The sequence below is a fragment of the Malurus melanocephalus genome, unplaced genomic scaffold (assembly GCF_030028575.1).
Source record: "Malurus melanocephalus ecotype Western Australia unplaced genomic scaffold, MMel_1.1 scaffold_423, whole genome shotgun sequence".
Lineage (NCBI taxonomy): Eukaryota > Metazoa > Chordata > Aves > Passeriformes > Maluridae > Malurus > Malurus melanocephalus.
Window position 1 is genome coordinate 470,350 of NW_026623655.1, and position 14,264 is coordinate 484,613.

At 38.2% G+C, this 14,264-nt stretch overlaps 1 protein-coding gene across 1 annotated transcript in view; it reads left to right on the forward strand.

Moving 5' to 3' along the window:
* Positions 1-14,264, forward strand: part of LGR4 (leucine rich repeat containing G protein-coupled receptor 4) — a 64,817-nt gene that overhangs the window by 38,094 nt on the left and 12,459 nt on the right. Inside the window, exons 3-6 of the mRNA XM_057379781.1 lie at positions 4,372-4,443; positions 5,855-5,926; positions 12,439-12,654; positions 13,272-13,343. Coding sequence (XP_057235764.1) covers positions 4,372-4,443; positions 5,855-5,926; positions 12,439-12,654; positions 13,272-13,343 — 432 coding nt within the window. The remainder of the gene's footprint in view (positions 1-4,371; positions 4,444-5,854; positions 5,927-12,438; positions 12,655-13,271; positions 13,344-14,264) is intronic.

The following is a 14,264-nucleotide window of genomic DNA, read 5'->3' on the forward strand; positions in this document are numbered from 1 at the left end:
TGTTGGCTGGGCAGAGGGACAGGGATGGATGTGGAAGGTTCAGCCTTGACTAAACCTTGAAATAGGAGTCTTGGGTTTTTCCAGAAAGCAGCTCATGTAGAGGTAAAAATAATAAATCAGATGCTTTATTGGGACACGTCAAGATTGCAGTCTGTGTCGCTGTCTGAATTTGATCTGTGGAGAAAGCAGCCATTATATTTTTATCATAGACAAGACAGACAGAAGATTAGGAGCATCCCAGTATGCCACCAAGAGGAAAAGAAAAACCGACCCAAAATCCACATCAAAAACATTTTTTGTATGAGCATAAGACCTTCAGAAGGACAGAAGGAGRTGAAACTCATTGCTCAAGTACCCTGAGGTTCACTGTCTTCTGGGATGCAAGACAWGGAGAGAGGTTTCCAAGAAGTTTGTATTGCATTGTGTCATAATGAGAGTGATGGTTTTAATTGTTACAGGCAAAAAATGTATCCTTGGGACACCCTCACTGATTTTTGGAGTGACAGCAGTGATTAACTTGGTTTGGTTAACATGCAGCTGGGTTGCCAGACTCATAATTGCAGAAGTTTTAATTTCCCAAAAGAGGGAAAACAGCATTAGTTGCTATTTCAGTACGAGAAACCAGGCTTGCTGTGTACTCTGGAAATGAGACACCATGAAAGGCTCATCCTCAGCCACATTGCATCCTGATGTCTGTAATAACAGTAAGGTGTYCTCCACATCTGGAGATTATTTAGTGTGTCACTTAAATTAATGATTAAAGGGATTACTCACCTCTGTATGRCAGGCTAGCAGAAGGATTTAGTCCTCCACGTGTCCTCTGTTATATTGCTATGCTGAAATTGACTCTGCAAATTTGAATTTTATCATTAAAACTCTCAATTTTAATTTTTTAAAAGTACAAATAGAAGACTACTACATCCAATGCTAAGCAATTACAAAATTTTCCACCTAGAAGAAAGATACCTACTGTGGCCATACATGATAGCTGTGACTCCACTGCAGAAAACTCCAAAGTTAAACTCAGATGCACTAATTCCAGAAACCTGCAGTCCTTGGCAGAGTTTCCAAACAAAGGGAGTCAGGATTGAATTAGCAGAAAAACTCATGGTCAGTGTGATGCACATTTGCATCCCACTTCAGATGATGCCTGCTGCTGTGTCTCTGTGCCTTGAGAATGGCAAATAAAGTTTTGGTCGTTTTGTAGCATGGCAGGATATTTAACAATGGTCTATTTAATTGAGTTTTTACTGTCTTTGTGGGTGAATCTGTTTTGTAGYCTGCTGCCTTTTGGAGAAAGAGCTCTAATTAATGGTGATGTACCTTAGCTCAGTGGCATCAGATGGACTTTCAGATCAGGTTTCTGTAACYATTTCCACTCAGAATGCAGGAAAAGATGGGTACTCAGCCCTTGATAGTGTAAATACAGGCTGGCTTCAGGTGCTGCTTTGTGGCAGTGTGAAGTTGTCCCACCACAGAGCAGAAATTTCCAGAACTGCTCCCAAGCAGGAGAATGAGTCTTGCTGCAAGGAGATGAAGGTTGTGTCCTTTCTGTTGTGCTGGAGTTTTGGCCTTGGTAAAGCTGTGATTTCCCTTAGCCCACTTACCATGTGTGTGAGAGAGAGACAAACAGAGGTGCTTTTAAAATATTGAATAATAAATATTTTTAAGACTTGCTGAAAGAAGGTAACATGGAAAACCTGACTGGCTGATTTCAGTGACAATTTGAATGCTGTACATGCATTGTGCTGTATGCTATCAATTTTTCACTTCTCTCTTTAAAATAAACCTGCTTATGTAAAGAGAAATATTTCCTTCCCTCCAGCTGCTGCATGCTGCTGCAGAGGGAAGCATGTTGGGAGCAGTGTGTGACAARATGATCTTTGCTTTCTTGAGAGCTGCAGTCAGAACCTCCTCACCAGCAGCTCCCCAAGGCTAGGATGTGAATGATAAATGTGTATTTGGCAAGTGGATTAGTAAAACCTTTGCACACTTCCTGGAACACACCCAGGTGGTGGARAAATGGAAATGTAATTGATTGCACAGGTTGGGTTTTTCTCTATTGGTTGGTTGCAAAAAGGCTGAAGAAACAGGAGTTGCCTTGAGGTAGGCAAAGTCCTGCTGTTTAAAGGCACACAAGTCTTGCTCTGGTTCAGCTGTAATTTGGTTCCAGTGCTCTCTAGATTGTTGTTAGTGACATTGAGGTTGGGGGAGGCTATTCRACTGTATTTAGTTTAGCTTTTTTAAAGCTAAAGTAATAATCCCCAGCCTTTTTGGGAGGGGGAGCAGTCACAGCAGATGCCTGATAAACCACACACACTCCAGATTAATGGGGAACCTTGGCTGGAGCTGCATGATACATTTACCAGGGCTGCCACTCCTTGAATTGTGTAATATGTAATCTTACTAGTGTTTGTATCCAAAATGATTCAGTGTTACAGCCTCAGTTACATTTAGTTTGATTTAAGGATTTGTATTTTGCTGTTTCAAACACATTTTAACATAAGCATGTTTTGGAGATTACTGTCTCTCTGCTGTAGAGAGCCAGCATRTTTCATCAGTACTTCTTTCTGTTTACAGTGAGCCTCTTAGCAAATTGTTAAAAAAGCAAGATATGAAATATTACAAACCTTCACATCCCCCCTGATAAAATTAATAAAGGTGATTTGGACAGTTGCTGACAATAAAATGAATTTTAGGGGAATACTTAGTTGCCATCTGGAAACTTCCATTAATGTTAAAAATTTGAAAAATATCCCAGATCTGAATTCTGAGGTTGCCTGCAGGTAGGCAGATTTCAGGAGTAAGCATACAAAGATTCTTTTTATTCTTTCTTCTAATTTCAGAGCTGTTCGATTATACTTGAGCCATGCAGACAAGCTTTTCTCAGCAGTCAGCTGAGACATGGGGATTTTTTAAAGCATGCTTGTAGTGATGCCTGAGCCATAGCAATGGCAATTGGGGTGTGTTTGAAAATAGCAGGACTGAAAAAAAACATCTACCTGAACAAGCAAGAGTAACACAATTTTCTAAGAGCAAGTAGTGTCTTCTGCTGTCACTTTCTTGTTCATGAAGGTGTTCTTGTCCTCCCTTGGTTTATAAATAAAACCATCTGCATTTGAGAAATGGATTTAAKAAGCATAACTAGCATCCTCTCTATCAGGCAGCATTTTATTAAGTCACTAATTCTGTTGCAAGCAGATTTATGTAAGCATTAAATGCTTTGGGTAATCTCTTTTATGTAGTTAGAGAAGAAGATAAAAATGTAATAACATTGCTATGTTCTGGCAAGCTGATTCTTTAGATGGTGCTCTTGTTATTTCCTCTTTGAAATAATTCTTTCCCTTTGCTGTGTCTGGCTTGCTTCATAGTGCCCTGTAACAGCAGAGGTGGATTTTGATATCCTTTGCTAAAGCACAGATTGTTTTTTTAATTATTAACACTTACTGGATTGTGCATAGCATTTCCACAGATGATTTCATTGCACAACCTTGTCCAACATTGCTTTTGCTTAGCTTGGATATGAAAGCAGGTCTGAAAGCAAATACTTTGGCTGAAATTATTGCATCTTTTGGCASTTAGAGATTACCAGGTGTTTTGCATTATTGTCTTTACCCTTGAAAAAAATACAGYTATTAGCAGCTCAACTAAGGCTGGACTGCACAGGGTCTGTGTATTTATTGCTTTTAATATCACGGTGATTTTCATAATTTRCTTTATGTTAATGTCTMGCAGTCCAAGTTTGAAAYCAGCCACATTTTCAGAGAGACTGARTAYRSCTGAGAATCCTATTCCATTTCTCCCTCCCCAAAAGAGTTTCCTTTCCTGTAAAGTTCCTCCAAATAGCTGAAAAAGATGAAATACTACCAGTATTAGTCTTGGTCAGCCCTGAGTGAACATACCACTTCCTTGTGAATATTGTTTTCAAATTTGGGATTTTCTTAGAGACTTGTGCTGCTTTGCTGTAGCATCTAGTTATTTTTACTTAATTTCATACTTTAGAAACTGCTTTATGGATTAAAAATACGTGGATAGCAAAGCATGTGTTTCAGTGGAGCAATGCGGAAAGCATTGTGTTGGTAAATGCACTTTCAAACTTTGTACCATAGAAGGCTTCTTCATCACTCTGTGTGTTTTTTCTAGCACATTTGCAAAAGAATATCCATGAGGCTGAGTAATTCATTCTCATGACTAAAAATGTGCAATAAATAAAATAACTGTTAAAAATTTGGAAGACTGTGAATGTAATGTAACTGAATGCAAAATGCATAATTGCTTGCAAGATTTGATATATGAGCAATTTTCCTTGTTAGATGGTTGTAGAAGTACWGTATTTTGTGACTGAAATTATTATTACAATTTTTTTTCCAGGCGACTGGCTGGCAATGACCTTACTTTTATCCATCCAAAGGCCTTGTCCGGGTTGAAAGAACTCAAAGTTCTGTAAGTAATTGGGTTTCAGCACTTCATAGCAAGCTCTATGCTTTCTTAGTGCTCAGCCAGACTCTTTACTGGTAGGCTGGAGAAAAATTTTTTGCTCTCTGTCCTCCTAAAGCATAGCTCTTCTCTTTTTTTTTTTTTTTTTTTTTTCTTTTTTTTTATTTTTTTTTTAAGCCTGCTGGATATGGTTGAGATGACAGTGATGAATGTGACTAAACTATAATTATTGCATTTTATTAGAGAACTTACTTGTTTCTGAAATATGTCTAGTAGCAGAAGAATCAGAGGAAAAATCCTAAAAAGGACATGTAAAGCTTTCATTGTTCTCACCCTTTCAGCATACTCTGTCAGGTACCCTGCATTAGGTAGTGTTAGTACTTAGAGATTTCATACAGTTTGAATTATTCCCTTCTGGTGATAGAAGAAAAATGCTATAGCTGATGAATTTCTAGATGAAAATGGCTTACTATTAAAAAAAAAAAAATTTTTGATTTTCTTTCTAAGAGAAGATTTTTTATGTCAACTGTTGGTTTTTTTTTTCATAGCTGAGGATAAAAACAGCTASCAGAGTAATGGGTAATTAATTAAAGAGATACAGCAGGCCTTGGGGTTTTAAGAAAAAAATATAAACAGACACTATATACAGGGTACAGATTAGAAAACTGCCCACCTGAAGTACTATTTAATATGACATTTTGTAAATTGAAGAGTGTCAAAGCTCTTGAAGGCATATCCATTGAAATACTCAACACTGGAGGTGCYTCAAATTCTAGTAGTTCTTGGAGAATTCATGGTTCTTAAGAGTTAACTTCCTTGTCCACTTGAATTTTTTCCCCAGTATGGACCAAAACCAAGTAAGATTTTATAAGATTCCTTACATTTTTTCATGAAAGAACTCATATGACATAAGCATCCCATAGGAGAATTCTTACAAAACATGTAACAGTGTAGCTTAACTCAGCTTGGCCCAAAGGTGCTTTGTTGTGAGCACACTTTGTAAATTAGATTCKTAATGCATTATGTATTGATGCCACTTCAGGAAAAATTAGAGCTTTGTGTGTTTTGTAGCATGTATAAGATAATTCCACAAGAAAATARTAAAATACTGTTATCTCATAGCAAATTTGGAGTAGTGTTAAGTTGTTCAACATGTTCAGTGAGTTCCCGAGGGAATTTCAGCATATTGTGACAGCTTSTTCTCTGCAAATTAATGCTGTTAATTACAGAGCTGTAAATAAAACTGAAATAGGCCATTTTCTTGCCTTTGGGTATCTGCTCTTGATAATTCTACGTGCTTTTACATGCACTAGAGATTTGSGAATCCATAACGGGATCATGGGTTTTTTCTGTCACCTCTGCTGTTGATAAAGATGATTGTCAAATTCTCCTTTATTTACACAATGGATTTTTACAGAACCCTACAGAACAACCAGCTGAAGACTGTACCTAATGAGGCCATYCGAGGATTAAGTGGTTTGCAGTCCCTGTAAGTTTCCTTACTTTGCTTTTACTTTTTGATCATTCTCCAAGTTCCACTTTCAGTCACTCTGTACCCCTTTGCTTCATTCTGTAGAGTTATGAGGTATAATCATGTATGTGCAATAACATATCTGGAGTTTCTGATAGTGCAGTTGCAACTGCAAAAAGTTTCACAATTAAAATTTATAAGGAATTTAATTTGTCATCTTTGAATTTTGAGTCACCCCATCAAACACCAGGTACAGGATTGCTGTATGAATGCACTGATGGTTAAACTATCATCCCTCTTGCACATCCTGAGGTGTTTAAGCAATTTGGAAAAGTTGTGCAAAAATGAATGATGCCCAAGTMTTTTGTATCCAGAGGAGGAAAAGGGGAGAWGAATTACTTGAGACTTGCATAGTATTGSTTTTATGAGAAGATGTTGAAATCTCACAGACAGTTATGAATACCTCTAGTTGCACATARGGTATTTCATATGTGTTTATACTATCTCATTACTTATGTTTTATAAAGCATCTTAATCAGACCTTAATAGTTAGTTACAGCTCTCTAGGTGGTAGATGCATATCACTTGTGAGGAGGTGGAGGTGGGAAGGGTTTCAGAATTTTTCCTCCTTCCTGCTTACCTCCAGAGAGAGGGAGGGTAAATTAWCTCTTCTCTCTGTGCCAAAATTCAGGTTTCTGTTGGTGTTCTGTTCCTGTTTCTTTTGGTGTTGTATCAGATTATTGATTTTTGAAAAAAAAAAAATCAGCTTTGCAAAATAGATTTGCAAACTATTGCACAACTTTTGCAAAGGTTCYTTCCTGCATTCCTGAAGCTTGGATCTTGTCCCTACTCCTCCTAGCTGCTTGGATATTCCAGTAAGCAGTGAATTTAACATCCACATTTCACTCTTGTTTTAGCATGTGCATAGAAGATAAAATACCTTGGTCTTGGTGCAAATACTGTGCATTGTAATAAAAGCCCTCCAAATTACATGATATGAATAACCCTTTAGTAATTATTTAAAACAAAACAAAAACTTCTTCCTGGCTTCCAGCATTTCTGTGATGCCAAAAAGAGAAAACTGCTTTAGTAAAAACATTTGTGTACCAATCATCCATTTCATTTTCAGTTTTTAGCTTCTTAGGAAGACAGTTGCCACTTGTATGTGTTAACAAGCTCACTAAACATACCTGGGTGGAAATAAAGAAAATGGTTACAGGAGCTGTATAGCTCTAGTGTTTATTTTACAGTTGGTGAGTAGCCAGCCTGCTTCAGAATACTAAATGATAGCTCTTTATTTTTTATTTGCATTGAATATTTTCYCAGCTCTGGCCTCCCAAAGAGAGCTGTAATAGAGTTCTTTTCCTGGAGGTGAATTTTAGCAAAATTAAGGAGTTTTACTGAGTGAAAGCTTGCTGTGTGACACAGGATGTGTGCTCTCATGGCAAGATACTGTGTTAGATGGGACTGTGGGATGGCTCTGCCAAGGGAGAAGGCATTGCTTGCTCACCTTGGTAGCAGAAAAACCTAACAAAGACTTTTTGGGGTTTCTCTGATTGGCCACAGAAACCCAGCTAAATAGGAATTCCAAGTCATAGCACAGAATAGTCCAGGAGAGTCCCCAGTGTGTGACAAATGTTGGAATGACACTATTTAAACAAAGCCTTTCAGCTGCTTTACAAAGGAAAACTTTATTCCACTTGATTTAAAGAACCCACAAACCTAATTGCCACTGTGCATTTGCCRTCAGATCCAGGAGTCTTTTGAAAGCCTGTCAATATCTGCTAATTTGATTTATTATAATCCTAGTTTCTACTGCCCCAGCACATGTGCACACATGTCCACATGCAGGGAGTATTAGAGCATTCTGCAGCAACAGTTCAAAGCACTGCAGCTTAGCTGTTCTGCCAGATTCCCAAATTGTGGGATTTGGGMTCATGCCAGCATGATACTCAACTGTGATAGCTCCTGCCTTTCTCGTTGTGTGGGTGTTCACCTGAGCTGCAAGGGTGAGTGTTTTCATGCATGTGGTCAGCAGGCATTTTCTGCAGTAGCTGGTGGCAGTTCTGGCTCCCTGAACAGCCCAGTCTGCTCACAGCAGGGTCAGAACCAGTTTTTCAGTCTGCTTTSTGGAGCAGGCTTGAGGCAGGATAAGGCAGGAGGAATGAATGTGCTGAAATGGGATGGGATTCTGTTTTCTGGGAGTGGGAATCATCTTGATCCAGGCAGGAAAGATGAGGGTGCTAATGTAGAACTGAWAGGAATGAGAGCAGAATGATGCTTTGCTGGGTAAAAATGTATGGTAAAAGCATGGAGACASAGAATGGAGACATATTTCAGTCAGGACACGTTCAAAGTATGTGCTACAGTCTTGCATTTTGAGCTTTTTTTTGTATTTTGGGAAGGATTCCTGATAAAGATAATATTTGTATTTATTAAAAAAAGTCAAATCTAGAAACATTCTGCTGGTAATAAAACTGCTCACTTTTAAGCCATAGGTCATGCTGGAGACAATWTCAGTAATATAAACCATAAATGCAAAATGTGTCAGAAGGGAAGATCCCTGAGTTTGGAGAAGGTGGTGCAAATATAGTCTTAAGTAAAAAAAATACACAGTTCTGTTCTGATTCTGCTATTTTCTTCTTCAAGGGTGCTTTTGATAATTTTGTRATTCTGGATTATAGAGTTTGGAAGGATGAGGTATCTGTAGAGACTGTAACGTCTGGGAGGCCGTGGAAAGTGTTCATCAACATCAGTCATTAGATGAAATTAAGAAGCTTTAAATGATTTTATGTGTAGTATGTACCTGTAATAGTAGCAGGTGTCTTTTCAGCTRAGCACATTTTAATGGGCTSTCTTCAGAGGTTTTCTAGTTTCCTRCTTTGCTGTTGTTAWGGGGTTAAAGGGCATCAGCCCTCAGGTTTAGTCTGTGTTAAGATAGGGGATTAATCAGAATGGRAAAGGAAGAAATTGGCTCATTTTATTTCTAACCTGCAAAACCAATGTTTTTCTTCAAGAATGTGTAAGAGCTCTTCTRAGCATATTTGATTGTGCTGAAAAATCTTTAAATATATTGCTTTCAATACTTCACATACTTGCTGAATGGCAGGAATTGTATTTTAATGCCATCTTTACTTTTAGAAGCTRTTCTGGTTTTCTTGAAGGTGAGGTATGGGTGTTTCTTGTGAACTTGAGGAATTTCTGGGATTATTGGAGCTGTTTTATTTTTAAYTCTCTGGGCTTGCTTAAGGAATTGCTTGAGTTTAGATAAAATTAGGGAATTATTTAGAAATTGAATGATCAGAAACTTAAATGAGATGGTGAAAATTAAACAGCATGTAGGCAAATAWTAGCTGAATCCTCTGTGGGTAATTTGCAGCAAACTCTGACCTCTGACTGCTACCATCTTAAACATTCAGATGGAAGAAACAGAGGTGCTGGCACATCAGTAGAGGTGATTGAAATAGCTTTGGCATGTATCATTGGCTTCTGAGGRCTGCTGTAAATTTGTCTTTGAATAAAACAAATCCTTGTATTGATGTTCTCAACASRKAATGCTCAGAGAGCCACTGCTTGAYAGAGTGAGCAAACTTTTGAGTGTTTGGAAGTGCCTCTGTTAACATGGGCTGTTGCCTCCCATTGATGCAGGATTGCCTTATCAGTACCCAACTTCAAAACCTAAAAATCTACTCCACTGATAGTGGAGTGATGTCTKTATGGTTTTTGAAGGAGCACTTTAAAGAGCAAAGTTCTTTAATGGCTGCCAYTGAGCAGAAGTGGTTTAACACAAGAGCTGGGAGTGATTTGCCTGTTTTAACATCAGCAGTAAAGTCCTGCTAATACAAGGCTGTTAATTAGGCTATTAGCACAAGGCTGTTAAAATTTCCCATCAGTGAAGCCTGGAAGACTGTCTGTGGTCACTGGTGAGAGCTGGTGGGGCTGGAGAATGGTCCTGGAAGCCTCTTAGGTGTTACCTATAGGGGATGGAGGCAGTAGGGAGTTGCTCTAAGCACTGTGTGTACATATATATATAAAATTTCATCTATATGTGTATGTTAGACTTGGAACTTTTATTTATTTCAATTGAGGTAGGAGTTCATATTAGCTCGGGTTTCCTTAAAGCAATCAATTGTTTGGAGATCTTCAACAATATATCAAATACTGATATAAGAGCTGCTGAATGTTCAGGTTTCTATCATCCTCCCACTCTTTTCTTCTTCTGGAMTTGGTGTTTGTGTCAGGAAGGAACCTGAGAAGTAATAAAAGTGCAGGTGACAGCTCCTCAAGTGAGCTCTTAATTTATAGATTAAAATGTAAAGGTCTTTCACAAGCCWGGGCCTATAAGAAAGCTGGAATTGGAGCTCCTGAAAGATGAGGGAACTAAGTGCATGCTRCAAGCTCTAATTTGAAGAATAAACTCTTACCTTTAACTATATAATGGAAAAAGACAGTCTTTGTACAAAGTTCAGTCCAAGCAAAGAATATTACTTGACTTTGTTAGTTATTGGAGCTAGGGGATATTCCCTTATCCACCTTGAAAAGTTGTGGACCTTAATTGAAGTTTGTCAAGTATTTTAGGTTAGTTTTTCTGCTAACTGCTTTGTTATGTGCATTTTGCACTAAATTGGAGCTTTTCAGCTGTGTTTTGTGCATTCAGTGTCATGGGGATAAGCTCTGACTGTTTAAAAGAGAAAAGAAAAATAACCATGCGTTATTAGGCTCTTAGGAGAAATGCGTTTTAGGCTCTTAGGAGAAATGAACAATCACAAAAAATAGTGGATGAAGCCAACATGGCCAAATCACTTAAAAATTGATCTTTCGATTTCCAAACTTTGGTGCTCAAATAACATAACAGATTGGATGGCTGTGGACATTCATCAGTGCAGAGTATCCCCCTGGCTCTGGGGGACAGAGGTCTTGGCAAAGCAACTTAAGAATTCAGGGTCCCACATCATCTCCATCACCTTCTTTGTTCTTCCTGGCTTCAGARTTTGACTCAGTCATTGTGTGTACCCATCCTTCCTTCTTTAAGGTGAGGAGAGGAGCAGGATGTGCAGCTTTTTGTGTGCTTTTGTTTTCCAAAGTCTCCTAGAATAGGTGGAATTTAGCAAGGACCTAGTGGAAGTACAAATGGACTAGATGAGTTGGCACAATGATTGAGACCTGTCTCTTGAGTATGGTCTTTCTCTTAAAAAAAACCCCAAACCAACCCTTTCCCCCTCAAAAAAAAAAAAAAAAAAAAAAAAAGGGGAGGGAGCAGGCAGGGAGAAATTAGAAAGAATTGGATATGTTTATTCAATTGGGAAATAATTCTTTGATCTTCACTGAGCTGTGTAAATTTAGGAGAGAAGAAAGACAGGTAATTTCTAATTGCTTTTTTTTCTGAAGCAGAGCCTCAGGCTTTTTTCCTCTCTCCCCCCAGCCTCATTTTTTTCCCCTCCTTTATTAATTTCTCTGAAATGTCTAATCTCAGTGCAGCCTAAGAGCATTAAAACAGAATATCATCCACACCTGTCAGACCATGGGGCAAATGATAAGGGGATGCCAATATATGAACCATAGGAATCACCTCTTTGATGTACAGCTTTAGAGCTACTGACATCTTGCTCAGCTTAGGAGAGAACTTTGGCTGCAAAGTGCAGTTTCCACTTGCAGTAGTGTACTTGTGGCTTAATTCAATGTATTTTTGGACTTTTTATTACATGGGAATTCAGCTGCTGCCTTTTTCCCCTAATAATTTGAAATATGCAATCCACATGCATCACAACAACAAACCTGTTTTAAGGAAAAAGATTTAAAAAGTATTCATTTGTGATCAGGCTTGTCTTTGGCATTAATTCTTGGTCATGATTTTCTTSTCCCTTTGAATTAAGTGTTGGGATCCAGATCTGTAATGAAGAATGCTAGAAAAGATCAGGTGCAAGAGTGTGAGAAATCTCAGTTTTAGTTGAGATGTTTTATTTGCCTGGGTAATTCATAACTCTGCCTTTGTTCATGGACAGMTTTTAATAATCTTGTTCTTTAAAGCAGTTGCTTAGTTCCTGTACAGTAGTACCACAAAACAAAGCAAGCAACAGTGTATCAACTATCAACAAGTAAGGATAAATCCATTATTAAGGATAAATCCATTCAAATGAGYAAATTTGAAGATCTGCAATCTTTCATACACTGTCAAGCTACCATTTTAAAGACTTGTTGCASCATTAGCAGCTAGGAGTTTTGTGAGGAGATGCCTTACAGAATTACCAGTCCATTTAGGTTAACTGATCATAAGCATATCAGTTTGTTTAAATGTTTTATTAAAAATGTTTGAAAAGTTTACTATGGAACTTTATCTTGTGGACTCTTTGCCTTGAAAGAGTTTTCATGCACCTTTCAATAAAACTCCAAACTTTGCAGCATTGGATTATTTCAGTGAAACATATACAAGCTTGGAAAACAGTGTTCATGAGTAGTAGCACTTCAGCTGCTATTTTTACTGATTTGTGGTTTGTGAAATTGTTACATATTTTTTTTCTGTCGTGATGCAGGCGTTTGGATGCCAACCACATCACTGCCATACCAGAGGACAGTTTTGAGGGTCTGGTGCAGCTGCGTCACCTTTGGCTGGATGACAACAGTTTGACAGAAGTTCCCATYTACCCACTCAGCAACCTCCCCTCTCTGCAAGCCTTAACCCTGGCTCTCAACAAAATCACACACATTCCTGACKATGCATTCACAAACCTTTCAAGTCTTGTTGTTCTGTGAGTATTTGGATCTCTTTGTTTTTTTCTCCTCGGTGACAGTTTTGATTAATCTGTGGTAGCATTGAAAAAAATGGTTATTTTGCTATGTTTTAGCTCAGCTGACTAGTGGCAGCCTGTACTGCCAACATGAGATGGTGCTATGTTTGTTAGAGAGTCCACTGAAGGTTGCTAAAGACTTTCCCCTAAACAAAAAGTCTGATTTCTGACATCTCATTATCATAAGGMCTATTTCAAAACAATGGTTGTCAGAGAAAGCTTTCAGACATATTAAAAGAAGAAAAATGTATCTGAAACCTGTTTCTTCATAGCCTTAAAAATCTCCAAGGAATAATAGGAAAAATTAGTTTGATTTCTGTGTTTAAGTCTTATTTTTATCATGTTTCTGCATAGTGAATAAATATTTAAAATAGGTTGTCTTGACTGCAGCAATCTATTCTGTTTCCATATGAGGATGAAATATTCTGTCTGGTAGTGAAAGATGTTCTTCTGCATAATCCACCCCATGCAATGTTTTTTTTTTTTCCTAAACCATTTACTCTTTTGATTTCATAGAAATGTCTGCTAATTTATCAACTTAGATGAARTCATTCACTTGTTTTGATTTTGCTTTTCAGACATCTTCATAATAATAAAATAAAAACTATAGGAAAGCACTGTTTTGATGGATTAGACAACCTTGAAACCTTGTAAGTATGTTTCTTAAAATGATTTCTGGTCAGTGTTTATCTCATTTCCAGCTTAATCAAGGTTGCCATACTGGTATGATGAAGGTTTTGCAAATCAGGTCTGTGCACTGTGCAGCACATGCCACTGACACTTAGGTCCAGCTCAGTTTTTGGAACTGAAGGCTGGTATCAGTGCACTGCTCCACCAAAAACTAATTAACCAYGTTGAGAAGCAGGTAAATATTAGCCTGGGTGGAATGTGACACTGGATGATGCAGCTAATGTTCCTAGGCCTGGTCTAGCTGCTGTATCTTTGCATGGCACTCCTCTGAGTCAGGTGGATAAACCACAAGKGTTTGAGTGGCCCCACGGGTGATAAGGGACAAATATTTGTTTCTCAGGTTTCCTGTGGGATTAAACATTTGTAGGATACATTGCCAAAGCTGCTGTGTTACAATAGGAGGTATTTGAGACGTCTCTGTGGGCTGTTCCTCCTGTGCTTCTTGTCCTCAACCTCCAGAGTCCCTCCCTGGCAAGGGTTGGTTTTCAGCTGCTTGGCTTACATTTCCCATTTCCCTCCAGCTCACTCAGTGAATGTCTAATGAGCACTATCTCCCTCAGCAGGGCATTTTTTTAATGYTTTGGACAATGCCAAATAAATGAAACTAATGATGGAGGAGGGCAAGGGCAAGCCAGTGGTGACCTCTGTTAACATGAGGAGCTTGGATGAGTCCAGAAGTGCTGCTTGCTCCATCTTGTCTTCTTCTTACACCCTCAGTTAAGAAATGAGGTGCTGTTTAGATACAGACTCTAAAAAAATGTTTTTTTGCCATTTGTAAAGAATCCCTTTTTGTAGAGGCCCTGACATTGCTGTTAGAATGGTGACAAGTTAACTGGGAATTCAACAGATCCCCATCACCAATGTATTGTGAGGTTTCTCTG